Source organism: Sturnira hondurensis, unplaced genomic scaffold (genome assembly GCF_014824575.4).
Source record: "Sturnira hondurensis isolate 20B ecotype Veracruz unplaced genomic scaffold, ASM1482457v3 Scaffold0008196, whole genome shotgun sequence".
NCBI classification, from domain to species: Eukaryota; Metazoa; Chordata; class Mammalia; order Chiroptera; family Phyllostomidae; genus Sturnira; species Sturnira hondurensis.
The window spans coordinates 3927358-3940774 of NW_028080827.1; the positions used below are offsets into that span (position 1 = coordinate 3927358).

Sequence of the window (13417 nt, forward strand, 5' to 3'; positions counted from 1 at the left end):
TTTCTGGAGCTTTGATCTGTTCTTTCATTTGGGCCCTATTTTTTTTGTCTCAGCACACCTGTTATGTAGTAAGGAGTGGAGCCTTAGGTATTCACCAGGTTGGGCAACCCTCTCGCTGCATTGTGGGGCTATATGTAGGGAAGGGATCTAAGAGGGAACAATGGCATTTACTTGGCTCTCAGTAGGCTTTCAGTCACTTCCTCTGCTATACACAAGCAGATTGGGCTAATTCCCAGATGGGTGGGTTTGTGTACATTCTGGTACCCTGTGGGTCTCTCCAGCAATCTCTCCTTAACGCTGGGAATTTCTCCCACTGCTACAACCCCCACAGGTTTTTTTCAATCGGAGGTTTTGAGGCTTTATTTCCCACACTGGAACCCTGGGTTGCACAGTCTGTCTCACTCCCCATTGTTCCCCCTGGTTTATCTGCACACAAATGTGGGACCGCCCACTCTGCCAGCTGCCACCTCACCCAGTCCTCCAGCCACCACCTTACAGCAAGTCCTCTCCATCCTGCTGCCTATCTCTGTCCCTCCTACTGGTCTAGACAAATATTTCATTAACTCTTTGGTTGCTGGACTTCCATATACTTCGATTCTGGCAGTTCTGGTTGTTTTTGGATTTTAAATTTGTTGTCCTTCTTTTGATTGTGCAAATAGGCAAAGTGTATCTACTTACACCTCCATCAGGCTGTCTTTTTATTTTTCTTATAGTTTTTTTTCAAAAGTAAACAGTTTTAATTTCTATAAAATCTAATTTATTGATTTGTTTTATGGTTTGGTTTTTTTCTTCTAATCAAGATATCCTTTCCCAATTTAAGGTCATGAACTTCTTCTACAAGTTTAATGCTTTAGATTTTAAACATATGTTTATTATCCATTTAGAACTATTATTTATATATAATGAGAGTAATGCTTCAGGTTTATTTTTTACATATAAATATCCAATTGGCTAGTAGGCTTTTTCTAAGAAAAAATTAACTCAAAGTATGCTAAATGCCTAAAGTCTAATCACTACTTAGTCCATTTTAATCTTCTTTATCTCAAGATAATGATCCCCCCACCATTTTCCTTGCTCTTCTGAACAAGGCTGGGGAGATGGCCCTGTCTGCCATCTGGGGCAAATCTGTACATTCCCATCAGGGATTTTCTCTTATAAAATTTAGAAAATCAATCTAATGTTTCATTTGTTCAAAAATGTTTAATTTGTTCAAAAATATGATAGTGCTTACCTCCTTTATTGAGAAGATTAGGTCCTAAAAGATCAAACTAAAATACTAAATCATGATTGATGCTATTCATGGACACCCACAGGTAAGAATTACTGAGCTGTTCAGTTTTATGATTCCAAATACAAAGATTGCTACACACTACCTGTGTATACAAATACCTCTTTTTCTTTATTTAAGAATTTTTTTAAAAACCCTTGAATCTACTCAGGGGCTGATCATTTTCCCAGGTGTATCACCTGCTGTTTGGTTATGACCCAGCCTCTCCACAAAGCAGGACTTCTGGGGCTGCAGCTTTCAAGGCTGATCTCTCTACCTGGAAAGAGAGGTCTCACTTCTAAGAATTCACAAAGTGTTCCCAGAGGAACAATGCTCTTTCTAGGCAATACATTATATATTCTCTTATTGGGCATTCATCACTGCCGACATAGCCAGGGAAAATCATAGAAGGTTTGTAAAAACTATTTACAATATACAGAGGGAAGGTCAATAGTTTTTATGCCATATTCCTCTTTTGTCCACAGATGTGAACTGGGGCTCCTCCACCCAGGCTCTTTCCTACATGAGTGCTTTAGACAATGCTCTGGAATTAACCACAGTGGAAGACCATGTAAAAAATTTCAGGTAAAATTGGCTTCTTGGGAACTTTTCCAAATCAGAAGTTGCTTTTCTCCATGGGGGACAAATGGTCTGTGGGTCTAGTCTAGGGTTAGGCAGTCATGCAAACTGCCACAGTTTCATGCCAGCACCTCCTGTAAATAAGTGCTTCAAGTCTTCCCCTCTGAGTTATGCCCACTTCCAAGTACAAACCCTCCTAGTGTCAAGGATCACCTTCCATGCCTGGGGACAAAGAGGTGATCTGAGCGACATGATTTTAGAGAGATGTCACCAAATGCCCACCAAGCTTAATCCTTGGTGCTGTCTCCATTCAACTGAAAGCTTTGTGGCTTACTGAATTCTCTCAGAAGTAATACATTAAGATCTTTATTAGTTATACCTTATTTTGATTGGACCCTAAAAACACAAGTTTTGTAAGGAGGATGAAGGAAAATACTGGGTGGAAAAGGATAGGCTATACTGGGAATCAGAAGAGGACAGTGTCCAAAGGAAAAAAGACAGGGAGAACCAAGACCACCTTGCCTTACTTTACATTTTTGCTGTCACTAACTTAACTGAGACAGCAAAGATGGCAAGATGAACAGGCAGGATGATTCAAGCCTTCTGGTGAGAAACCCAGGCAATATTTCGGGGAGAGTTGGTTCCATTTTGCTGAGCCTCCTGTGCCTGCCATTTCCAGTAGGGCAGTTCTGAGCTCAGAGTCTTCTTGCAATGGTCAGTTCTCACATCTTCTTTCTTTTTTCCACTTCCAGGCCCCAGTGCATTGTCTTAACAGGGGGACCCATGACAAGGCCTGCTCTCTTGGACATGACTTACGCCTTTACCAAGAACAGTGGTCTTTGCATATGCTGCGAAGTCTTTGTGGTAAGAGCCACTCCATCCCAACAAAGCCCTTTTCCCTCCCTGCTCAGCTGGCATTATTTTAGGTGAGCCAAACAGGTACAGGCAGTGATAGGAGAATGTAAATCAGAGACAAACTAAACGCGATAAATATTTCCAAATGATGGCCCTTGAGTCAGGAATGGCAAGGCAGTTTGGACAAGAGCCCTTTTCCTTGATTCATATAGCAAGAACTAGCAGGAGCCTGTGGTTCTGAATTTAAATGAGCAGAAAATATGGGTTTCTGATTTCATCAGAGACCAACTAAAAGTGATAAGTATTTCCAAATGATGGCTTTTTGGCTCAGAAATAAATAAATAAAATGAAGGCATCTGAGGTCATAACTGCTCACAGAAATATAAAAGGCTGAAATGAGCCAGAGGGTGCGCATATAGAGATTACCTGATGCGGGCAGAACCAGACATAATGGCCTTAAATGAGAGCACATAGAATTTAGATTGAATATTTGGATAACCTTGATGACACTATAGATACCTAGGGAATTAAACCAAGTTTTTCATGTCTTAGATAAATATTCAGAGCTGAATGAATTTCTTTTTATTCAGGAAGTATGTGGTAAACTAATGATAACTTAACAGTGCTTTTCCCAAGAGGTATCAAAGTCGATGCTAAAAATTTAACCATAATTACTGCTTGATAACCAAATTCTAAATAGAGGAGAAAGCATTAAAATTATAGCAAAATAACAAATCCAAATTGTCCACATCAGTCTACCTCTACTTGTAGCTTCTGTTCCCATAACATACTCTCTTTCACACACACACTCAAAATTCTTAGCTACTTCAATGCATTGTTATAATAGTTACCTATTCTTCAAAGCATTTTCCTACTGTTTTTATTTGATCTACATAACAGCCTAGTGAGGCAGAAAGGAAAAGAAGCGTTGTTCTCACTTCACTGGTTGGAAAAGTGAGATTTGGGGAAGTTAAGTTATCGCACAGGGTCAAATGACAGGAAAGCACCAGAGCCAGGAGGTCAGTGCAGGCCACCCTATTGTGCTTTGTGTTACATCATGAGGGCAAAGCTGTAGCAGACCTGTACCCTGATTATTAGAATCAGGCAGCACTCCCTAAGCACCCTTCTGGAGAATAATAGGACCAATCAGGAAGCTGTGTAACCCTCGGGTTGGTCAGCTGTGCCTCAGGACTTAATCTGCCCCATCATCATGACCAGCACTTAAGCATTTTTTTATACTTGGCAATACTCTAAATGCTATATGAAGCCAGTTGGTCATATTCTCTTTCCCCTTATATGGGAGTAACTCAAACAATATAACTCAGTGCAATTATCCAGTAGCCGGTGCAAGGGATTCTACTGACAACATAAGATTGACGGGTTAAGTAATGACCAACTGTGACTCCAGAGGATTTTAAACAACCATATCAGGCACCCTTTTCTCATATTATCAATTTTGGTGCCCTGGATGAGTGGATTTCATTTTGGCCAATATAATACAGGAGTGGGTTTTGATGAAATAAGCAGTTTGAGGTATTTTTCTTCTCCAGCAATTTAGAGAAAACTTAGTTTAGCCAACAATAAGATACCTTTAGGGCAGGAGAAATGAACTGGGAATATAAACAGTCATATATTGGCAAGGGAGAAAAGGTCTTTTTATAGAAACAAAAGATATTGCTTTTAATTAACCCTTTGCTGCTTTAACTACAATACAAGAGTATGATTCTGGAATATCACTTCATGTGAAGTAGGTACCTAAATCCATGCATCCAATCGCCCTGGTAGTTTGGCACATACATTGGACCCCATTATAAATTACTGTGCTGGTCTCTCTGAGTAAGGCCCAAGAGTCTGTCTTACTCCCAGGTACTGAGGTTCTCTTGGGGACAGGAAGCAGTTATTGCTTCAGTTACTGGCTTCCCAGTTAGTTACTTCCTGTGAGCCCCTGAGGCTGCAGGTACCGTCGGTGTTTTTCAACTCCACATTCAGTTGTCAATCATCTTTGCAAAGAAACAGATGGAAGTGGGATGTGGGGAAAGTCTACATACCATTAGAAAAATTGTTCCAAAACAATGTGCTTGGTGGTTAGGCCAACCTTGTGGAAAAGGTAAATAGTAACGATGCTGTCAAGGAATGGCAATTTCATGTTTAACACTAGGGAGCTGGTGCTCATGGACTTTTGAAACACACAGTCAAGATCTGAATCACTGTTTTGTCATATAACAGCTGTGGGTCCCTTTGGTACATAGTTTAGTCTCCCTGTGCCTTGATTTTCTCAGGGTTGTTGTGAGAATTATATAAGATAAGCTCTCTGGTGTTCAACTGTGTTTCTGTCAAATAATAAATGCTCAGTTAATTTTAGTTGATATTGTTATCCAACTAAATAACAAGCATTATTGTTATTTTCATGATATTTATTTTAGTCTAAACCATAGCTGCCACTTTCATTTCAAATATATATCCCCTTTGCTCTGGCCAGATGTCTCAGTTGGTTGGTGTCATTGTGGTTTCAGTCCCCAGTCAGGGCACGTACCTAGTTGGATCCCAGGTCAGGGCGCAACCCGTCGATGTTTCTCTCTCACATCAATGTTTCTCTCTCTTTCTCTCCCCCTTCCTCTCCCTCTAAAATCAACAAATATATCCTTGGGTGAGGATTGAAAGAAAATATGTATATCCCCTTCCACAGAAACCTAAAACACTCACTCTTGAACAAAGCAGGTCCAGATGTTGGATCTTGGACTGTTTAGGTATCCAACAGCTTGATCATGAGAGAGTGAGATATCCGCTCCCACTGGACAGATCACAGGACACCAGGCTCTATTCTCTGTCCTTCTGGGGGCCTTCAGTATTTGAAGTGCTAGCTTAAAATGCAGTTACACTACAAGGAAGGAGCAAGATTCAGAGCTCACTGACATTTCGATGCTGGTGGGTAGATGCAAACATGTGGTGATAGCTGCCATTTCCTACAACCAAGGTATTTTTAAGGGACTAGATGTCATAGCCTCAAAGCTGCAGGAACTGATATGAAGAGAGTTATTATCACACTGTAGCCCACACTACAACTTTCCAGCTATCCAACTCACTCTTACACACTCCCATCAGAGCTTCTTCCTTCTCTCATGCCTTATTCCTATGTAGCCTGGGTATAAAGCTTCTCTTTTTCTCCTCTGAATTACCATGTAATAAATCAGTGGCATGCTTGTATCCTGAGAAGCATTAACTACTGTTAGCTTTTTTCTAATAAACTACTTCTTCTAATAAACTACTTCTTCTAATAAACTACTGTTAGCGTTTTTGTCAGAGATCCTTCCACTCACTTTTTGAATGACATAAGCCATTGCAGACCAAGCTAAAGTCCCCTTGATAACCATGTAGCCCATGACTCTTGTTCTCCAAAGGGAGTGTTGTACAGATTTTGTTGGCATTCTTCTAGCCATTTCACGTATGTGTGCTGAAATGTAAATTTATCTGGATGAACTTTTTTTCTCTTTAATATTCTTTAAACCTTGAACGTCCTGACCCTCCCCCTCATTGTAAGGGAGGGCGGTTCAAGCGTCGATAACCCAGGGAAAACTAAAATTCTCATTTTCCTTCTATCTTCAACCTTTTCTTAATTCAACTCCCATATCCACTAAGAAGAATATTCATTCTTCTTCAGATGCATCTCTGGTCCTTAAGTCAATGGGTTTCTATCATGACGTCAGTGAAGTAGTGACATGACCAAACACAGGAAGAATGAAGGACCTGTGAACGGGCAGTAGGATGCATGGGGAGATCCAATTCGGGCGAATCAGAAAAGGAGAAACTCTCTTTCCCACAGTTCTAAACAGAAGGGCAATAAAGGCATAACCAGAGCAATAGGATCCTTAATGTGGTGAAAAATGAAAGTGTTGAAAGGACACCGCACTTGGCCCAAATTCCTCTACTTAATCCTATTCATACTGAAATTTCTTTGCAAATTCTCTTCCATCATATTCACTTTTTGAAGTGGTGTCACATCAACTTCTCTGGACTAAATAATTATAATTTCTTTCCCCTTTCCTCAATAAATGCCAAAGTTATAACGTATTTAAGATTTTTAAAGCTCCTTTGTTCAAATCCCGAGTTAATTTATGTACTCCTATTTTGGATCCTAACTAAGCTAATCTCTGTAATATATTAACAGAGTGGTAAAATTCATTTTTATGACTATGACCCATTTGAATGTTGAATAATTATTTTCCAGTACGTCTTCCCTCTTTGTTAGTTGGCTTTTGCTTACTGCATTTGTATTGCAGTCTCGCCTCACATTAATAAGCGTGCTAAAAGGATAATATGTTTTAGCCAAGAGAGATTCTACGTGAAATATTTTTATGACTTCTCAATGTGGCAAATTTAGGCATTAAAGTAAATCTCTCTGTCACAATTAACGTTTAATATAGATTACTGAATTACAAATAGACATATGTTACACTGTATTTATTTAAATGAATGTGAGTTTCCCCAGGGTTCACAGTCATTGTGGCACAACTCAATATATCGGTGGCCCCATACCTTTCCTGGCTGTTGCTGTTTCTTCTGTTTCATGGCCGTTGTTATTAATGAGCTTACATGAATGAAATACTCCTTCTTACTTTTGAAGGTGACAGAGTCTAGAATGCCCAAGAAGGACCAATGGTTCAAAATACATGGACAATCTAAAACCCTGAGCAAAATTTGACCCATAATGACAAGTCCTTCCTTAGGCTAAGTCTTCTGGCTTAGTAACTACCCTCTCTATAGCTTAACCTTCTCCATCTCCATTGGAGGGTCTTGTTTTTTTAACTTTAATGTAAGTCATTCAAATGGCCTTAAAATGATGTCACATGTTCTAAAAAATATCCTGGTAAAAATAAGTACATAAAAGATCTGATCCAATTTAAATAGAATAATGAAGTAGAAGGTACCCCAGAGGTCATCGAGTGCTGTGTAATAGAAAGTTAATATGTGCCACAAGTACAATTTTCTAGTAGCCAATTTTAAAAAGTAAAAAGAAACGGTAAGTTCATTATAATAACATATTTTATTTAACATAATATATTCAGAATATTATTTTATTTGACTCCCATTTAATCCCCTTATACCCCCCTCCCTGCAGTCGCCACACTGTGGTCCATGTCCATGAGTGCCGTTTCCTCTTCCCTCAGTCCTTCCACACCCTACCCCCCATAGCTGTCATCCTGCTCTCTACCTGTGCAAAATGCAATCAATATAAAATTGTAAATGAAGTATTTTACCACATTTTTTTTCATTCTAAGGCTTCAAAATTCAGGATGTATACGTATTTTACATTTCTAACATTTGTCAGTGTGGACCAGCCACATTTCAAATGCTCGATAATATCATGTGGATAAGGACTATGATAATGGGCAGTGATGACTCAGACAATTTCCTTATTCTTTTAAACGTATAGCTCACATCAAGAGAGGACAAATGGCATATTCAGGGTGTTAGGTAGTCAGTGCCAGAGCCGGACCTCAACCCAACACTCTGGTTCCCAGTTCAGCCCTCTTCCATCTCTGTTTAGAATTAAGTCAGGGGCTTCAGTGAAGTTGGGAGCACTCAATTAATATAATAAAAATCAGCCTTAGACTAGGGACTTATCATGACTATTTAAAACAACCTTGCAAGATAAACATTTTTATACTGTTTTCAGAATAATATCTAAAAGGTCAGAGATCATCAATTACCTCCAAAGTGGCCACGCTTAGATTTGAAATCAGTCTGTCTGACCACAAAGGCCACTCTCTTTTTCATACATCCAAAGCCCTTTTCCTCAAACTGAAGACCCTCTAAGACTGCAACTCCAACCATGGTCTGAGGACCAGCAGCATACATGTTACCTGGGAGTTATTAGAAATGCAGAATGTTGAGCCCCATTCCGGGCCTACCTGCTGCAATTTATCACGATTTCAGGTGGGCCCTGACTGCTGTGGCTCAGTGGATTGAATGCTGGCCTGTGAACCAAAGGGTCGCCAGTTCAATTCCCAGTCAGGGCGCATGCTGACCAGGTCCCAGTGTGGGGCGCACGAGAGGCAACCACACATTGATGTTTCTCCCCCTGTCTTTCTCCCTTCCTTTCCCTCTCTCTGAAAGTAAATAAATGAAATCTTTTTTTAAAAAAAATTCCAGGCAGATTGTAAAAAATGTAAGACAAGTCAACAAAATTCTAAATCTCTCCATGAATTGAAATAATTTCCCAGGAAAATAATAGATTTCTACCCTGTATGTCCATAGTATTTATTTGTCAGAAATACCCTTTGGATTGATTTGAAACATGCAAGGAAAAGCCAGCTTGGACCTTTAAGGTAGAATAAATAACGATTTTTAATTTAAAAATGAGATTCCAGAACTCACATCTTGAAATGACAAAATGCTTCACCTTCTAGGACAGCACCTGCCTCCTTCTCTCTTACTCCCTTCTGTTCCTCCTGTGCTGTAGGTATGAGAGCTTTGGTTCACCACATTCATTGAGTGAGTGGGAAATGTTGACTTATCTGAGTGGCAGTATGTTAGCATTACACAGGAAAGAGTGATAAGTGATCCTTATCACACACCAAAAGCAACTGGTGGGCCTAATAAAATTGTCAGGACGTAGTAGTCCATGGCAGGGTTTGCCAGTCACCATGCCCTGGTTCCCAAGAGGGCTGCCCATTTCTTCCCATTGGGCTCTAATTCTAATTGGTGTTCTTAAAAGTGGCTCTTGTTATTGAGTCACAGGTTGATTGTATATTTTTTCTGAGCTTCTTCGATCACACTTTCACTCTTTTCCTAATATTCTGAATATATTATGTTAAATAAAGTATATTATTAAAATTAACTTCACCTGTTTGTTTTTATTTAATTGGCTTTTTCTGTCATTCCACGTGAAGTAGTCAATTAAGCAGGTATTAATACATCTAGACATTCTGGATAGACAGTGACTAATGGGAGTAACGCAGATCCTCTTGAAAAGCTGAGCCTGCGTGAACCCTGTTTATTGAGGTGTTTTCCCTCTTCCCCACTTCTTAACTCAGTGGGGCCTTGCCAGCTATTTTTGCCTGTTAGAAAACAACAGCGATGCAATGTATAATAGCAAGGCTTCCAACCCATATTTCATTGTGTCATCCAGGGACCACGCAAGCTGTGTGTTAAAGAGATGAACAGTGGCATGGTGAAGAAGCAGGCCTGGCTTATAAAGAACAAAATCAAGGCTTTCTACGCTGCAGTGGCAGCAGACTGTTTCAGGGACGGCGTCCGGAGTCTCCTCCAGGTAAGGGCAACACAGACGGAGTGCGTCCAGAGGCAAAAGACAATTAGCACTCCGTGTTAGAGAAGTTCCCAGAGCAAGCGGCTCTGCTCAGGCACTCCACCACCAGAGCTCAGTGCAGATGGTTAAGGAATTCGTTTTGAGTTCCTGGGGACTCAAAGACAGACAAAGCTAAAACAAAAGCAAAGAGGCCCCATTGCCGTGAACTATGAGTGGTCCCCTGGAAATGGGAAATGAGGCTGCCCTTGGCCAACAGCTACATTCTGTCCCTGTGGTTACTGAAATGCAAATTTGTTCTGATGGTTGAGGCCATTCAGGCTCCTATTAAAAACTTCAAACTATGTTTGCAGCTACGAATGCTCAAGTCAGGCATTCTCCACCTTCTTTTTTTTTTTTTTGCAAATGGTGTAAGGGTAGCTGCTAAGCTAAATAAAAGTGTGGTGATCTGGACACAAAAATCTATCCTCCCTATCCTCTCAAATTATGTCCAGAATGTTGAATAAAATGTAATGATTTCTGTGGTTCAACACTAAAGCCCACAGTTCTACCATCTTTTCTCACTCATTCTTTCTTTTTTCTTCCCCTTCTATTGTAAGTATATAAAATCTTTCCCTTGTTCTGACCTTCATAATTCAGTGTTAGAGTTTCCTTAAAATAATCCAGGAGACTGGCTTTCTAATCATTGTGGCATTAACATGATTGAATAGCCCTGATTCTACACACACCAAATGAATTATTTAGCTTTCAGAGTTGCCCTACACAGGGACTCAAAATTCTGAACTGCATCCAAGTAACTCTGATGTTTATGAAGGCAGAAAAGAAAAACTATTGATTGAAGTATAATATTTGGGGGATTAAGAGTCTTTGATGCATCCCTGTCTGCAATATCCCTGACGACACTTGTGAAGTGGCTGAATATGCAAAGAAACAGTTTCTGAAAGTCCTATTACCCACAATGAGCCTCTTTTCGGCTGTTATTAATTTGCTAAAACACAGAAATAGAGGTCATTGCAAGAAGCTGAGTTTTTCTTCATTATTGAGGTATTTTTCAGTAGCTCTTTGGTTAAATGTGTTGGGAAGGTTACAGATTTAATGTAAAATTATCACAGAAGATTGGAAAAATAATAAAAATATCCACTGGGAACAGGAGGACATGTATAGGATAAGAACAGGGAGAGAAAAAGACCTAAGTATGAAAAACAGTTCATATATTAATCCAAAAGAAACTGTTTTCAAAATGACAGTGCATGAATTTGTCCTGGTGAGTTTCTTCAAAGAAAAGCGGAGCACAGAGATGTCGTGGCAGAGGGACAGACAGAGAGGTAATAGGGGAGTACTGCCGGTGATACCATTTGGGGTAAAGCCTTCTTCGCATCTAAGACATTATGGTATGAATTACATCTCCAAACTGTAGTTATGGAAAAGACGCCTTCCCCACTGCCATACATCTGCCAAGGGCCAAACAAGCTGTTCCGTTACCTGTACATTTCTAAGAGCGTGTACCAAATGTGTTAGAAGCAGAGCTTACTTTAGGAACCCTCCGTCAATGCCCACCTTCTACTTGCTACTGGCCTCTCTAAAATTTCCTGTTCTGAGCATTTGTTTCAGTACCCCCGTGGCCCAGGATGCCCTGCCTTTACTCCCACTGCTCTCCTTCCTTATCTGTACATGTCAACATCTAACCAACCCGCAAGATCCAGAGCAAACGCCGCCTCTCCTCATGAATCCTCAACTGGAATTCAAGGTTTCTTTCTTTATGCTCCCAAATGAGTTCCAACTGCTTTTGCATTTGAATTTGCCGTTCTGTATATATTGTTTCCTCCACCTATTCTAAGCTTCTTACAGCCAAAAAAACATGCCTCACCACTGTCCCATGGCACCTAACATAGTACTTTGCTAGATTAAATTTAATTAACTGGAAGTCATATCCTGTCATTTCATGGGGGAATGAAACTTCTGATGGAAGATAGCTGTTAATGATACTGTCATACAGAAGAGTTAGGTTCTGGAAACATGGCCCGGCTAGTCTTCAATAAATAATATAAGTAGAAGTTTCAGTGACTTTGTGTATATATGAATTTTCCAAACATGGATTTTATTGCTACGGACATTATGGACATAACAGGTGGAAATGAGCTTTGAACCACTAAGTTATAACATGCATGCCAACAGTGAAGCCAACTCTCTCTTGATTTTAAATTATTGAACCATTTTAATGAGTGTGTCAGAAGAAATACAAATGACTGCTAATTTAGAAAAGCTACATTTCTGTCATCTAAAATCCATTTATGGCTGAGATGATTTAGAACTAGTCCTTCTATTTTATGCTTGAGTGTGGGCATAAAGGACATGCACTGAAGTCTAATACAATCTTCGGAATCACCAGAACATTACTTCAGTGCCCTTTTGGCCATTAGTTTTCATTTGCTGTGGTGGTTTCCTGGTATGGTGAGGATTGCCCATGTGTTTGTCTCCCCCATTTAGGCCTCAGGCTTAGGAAGAATGAAACCAAACACTCTGGTGATTGGATATAAAAGAAACTGGAGGAGGGCTCCCTTATCAGAGATCGAGAACTACGTGGGAATCATACAGTAAGTGATGGCTTTCAAGACATGTTTTTGTTTATAAAGCACTAGCCAGGGCAGAACATAACAGACACTGGTTTACTAGATGAAATTGCCTGACAGAAGGATATTCCCCGGTGCTCTGAATTCCCTACCCAAGTGGAAACACACTGCCAATAATAGAACTTGAAGGAATCATAGCATCAGAAGAAACAGAGTGGGGGAAAGTTGGCATCAAAGAAAAAAGGTAAATAGGGAGAGTTACAACCTTAAATCCTACTTATGAGATTAAAAGCAAAGGCCAGGTAGGTAAGAAAAGAATTTCTCAAGCCCTGGCTGGTGTAGCTCAGTGGATTGAGCGCGGGCCTGCGACTCAGACGATCTCGGTTCGATTCTCAGTCAGGGCACATGCCTGGGTTGCAGGCCAGTTCCCTGCAGGCCAACTCCCAGCAGGGGATGCACGAAAGGCAACCATACATTGATGTTTCTCTCCCTCTCTCCTTCCCTTCCCCTCTAAAGATAAATAAATAAAATCTTTAAAAAAAAGAATTTCTCTTAAAACAGCTGGAATGTTGATTAGCTGGTATGCCCAATTCAGCTGTTGTCTTCCTCTGAGCCTTGGGTAACATAGTCCTAACACAAAGGCTCAAGTCTCCCTTCATTGATACGAGGGTCCCATGTACCAGTTGTCTCTGCTACATAGCAGTGCTAGTTTGCACACAGAAAGTGAGTTTTAAGTGTTATGGTACATGACATCTGATATTAAATATTGAAAGAGTTTTGGGATAAAGGCAATAACCATGGTTGTTAAAGGATGAGCAGGCACCAGGCTCATCTCCTTAACATGAGTCATCCCATTTAATTCTCACAAGAAGACTTTGACGT

The 13417-nt window shown here is 40.1% G+C and overlaps 1 protein-coding gene across 4 annotated transcripts in view; it reads left to right on the top strand.

The window, feature by feature from the left end:
* SLC12A1 (solute carrier family 12 member 1) overlaps positions 1-13417 on the top strand; it is a 78963-nt gene that overhangs the window by 37108 nt on the left and 28438 nt on the right. For all 4 annotated transcript variants that reach the window (XM_037054575.1, XM_037054572.1, XM_037054574.1 and 1 more), the window contains 4 exons: positions 1753-1852; positions 2599-2710; positions 9831-9971; positions 12453-12559. In XM_037054575.1, the coding sequence (XP_036910470.1) occupies positions 1753-1852; positions 2599-2710; positions 9831-9971; positions 12453-12559 (460 nt within the window). The remainder of the gene's footprint in view (positions 1-1752; positions 1853-2598; positions 2711-9830; positions 9972-12452; positions 12560-13417) is intronic.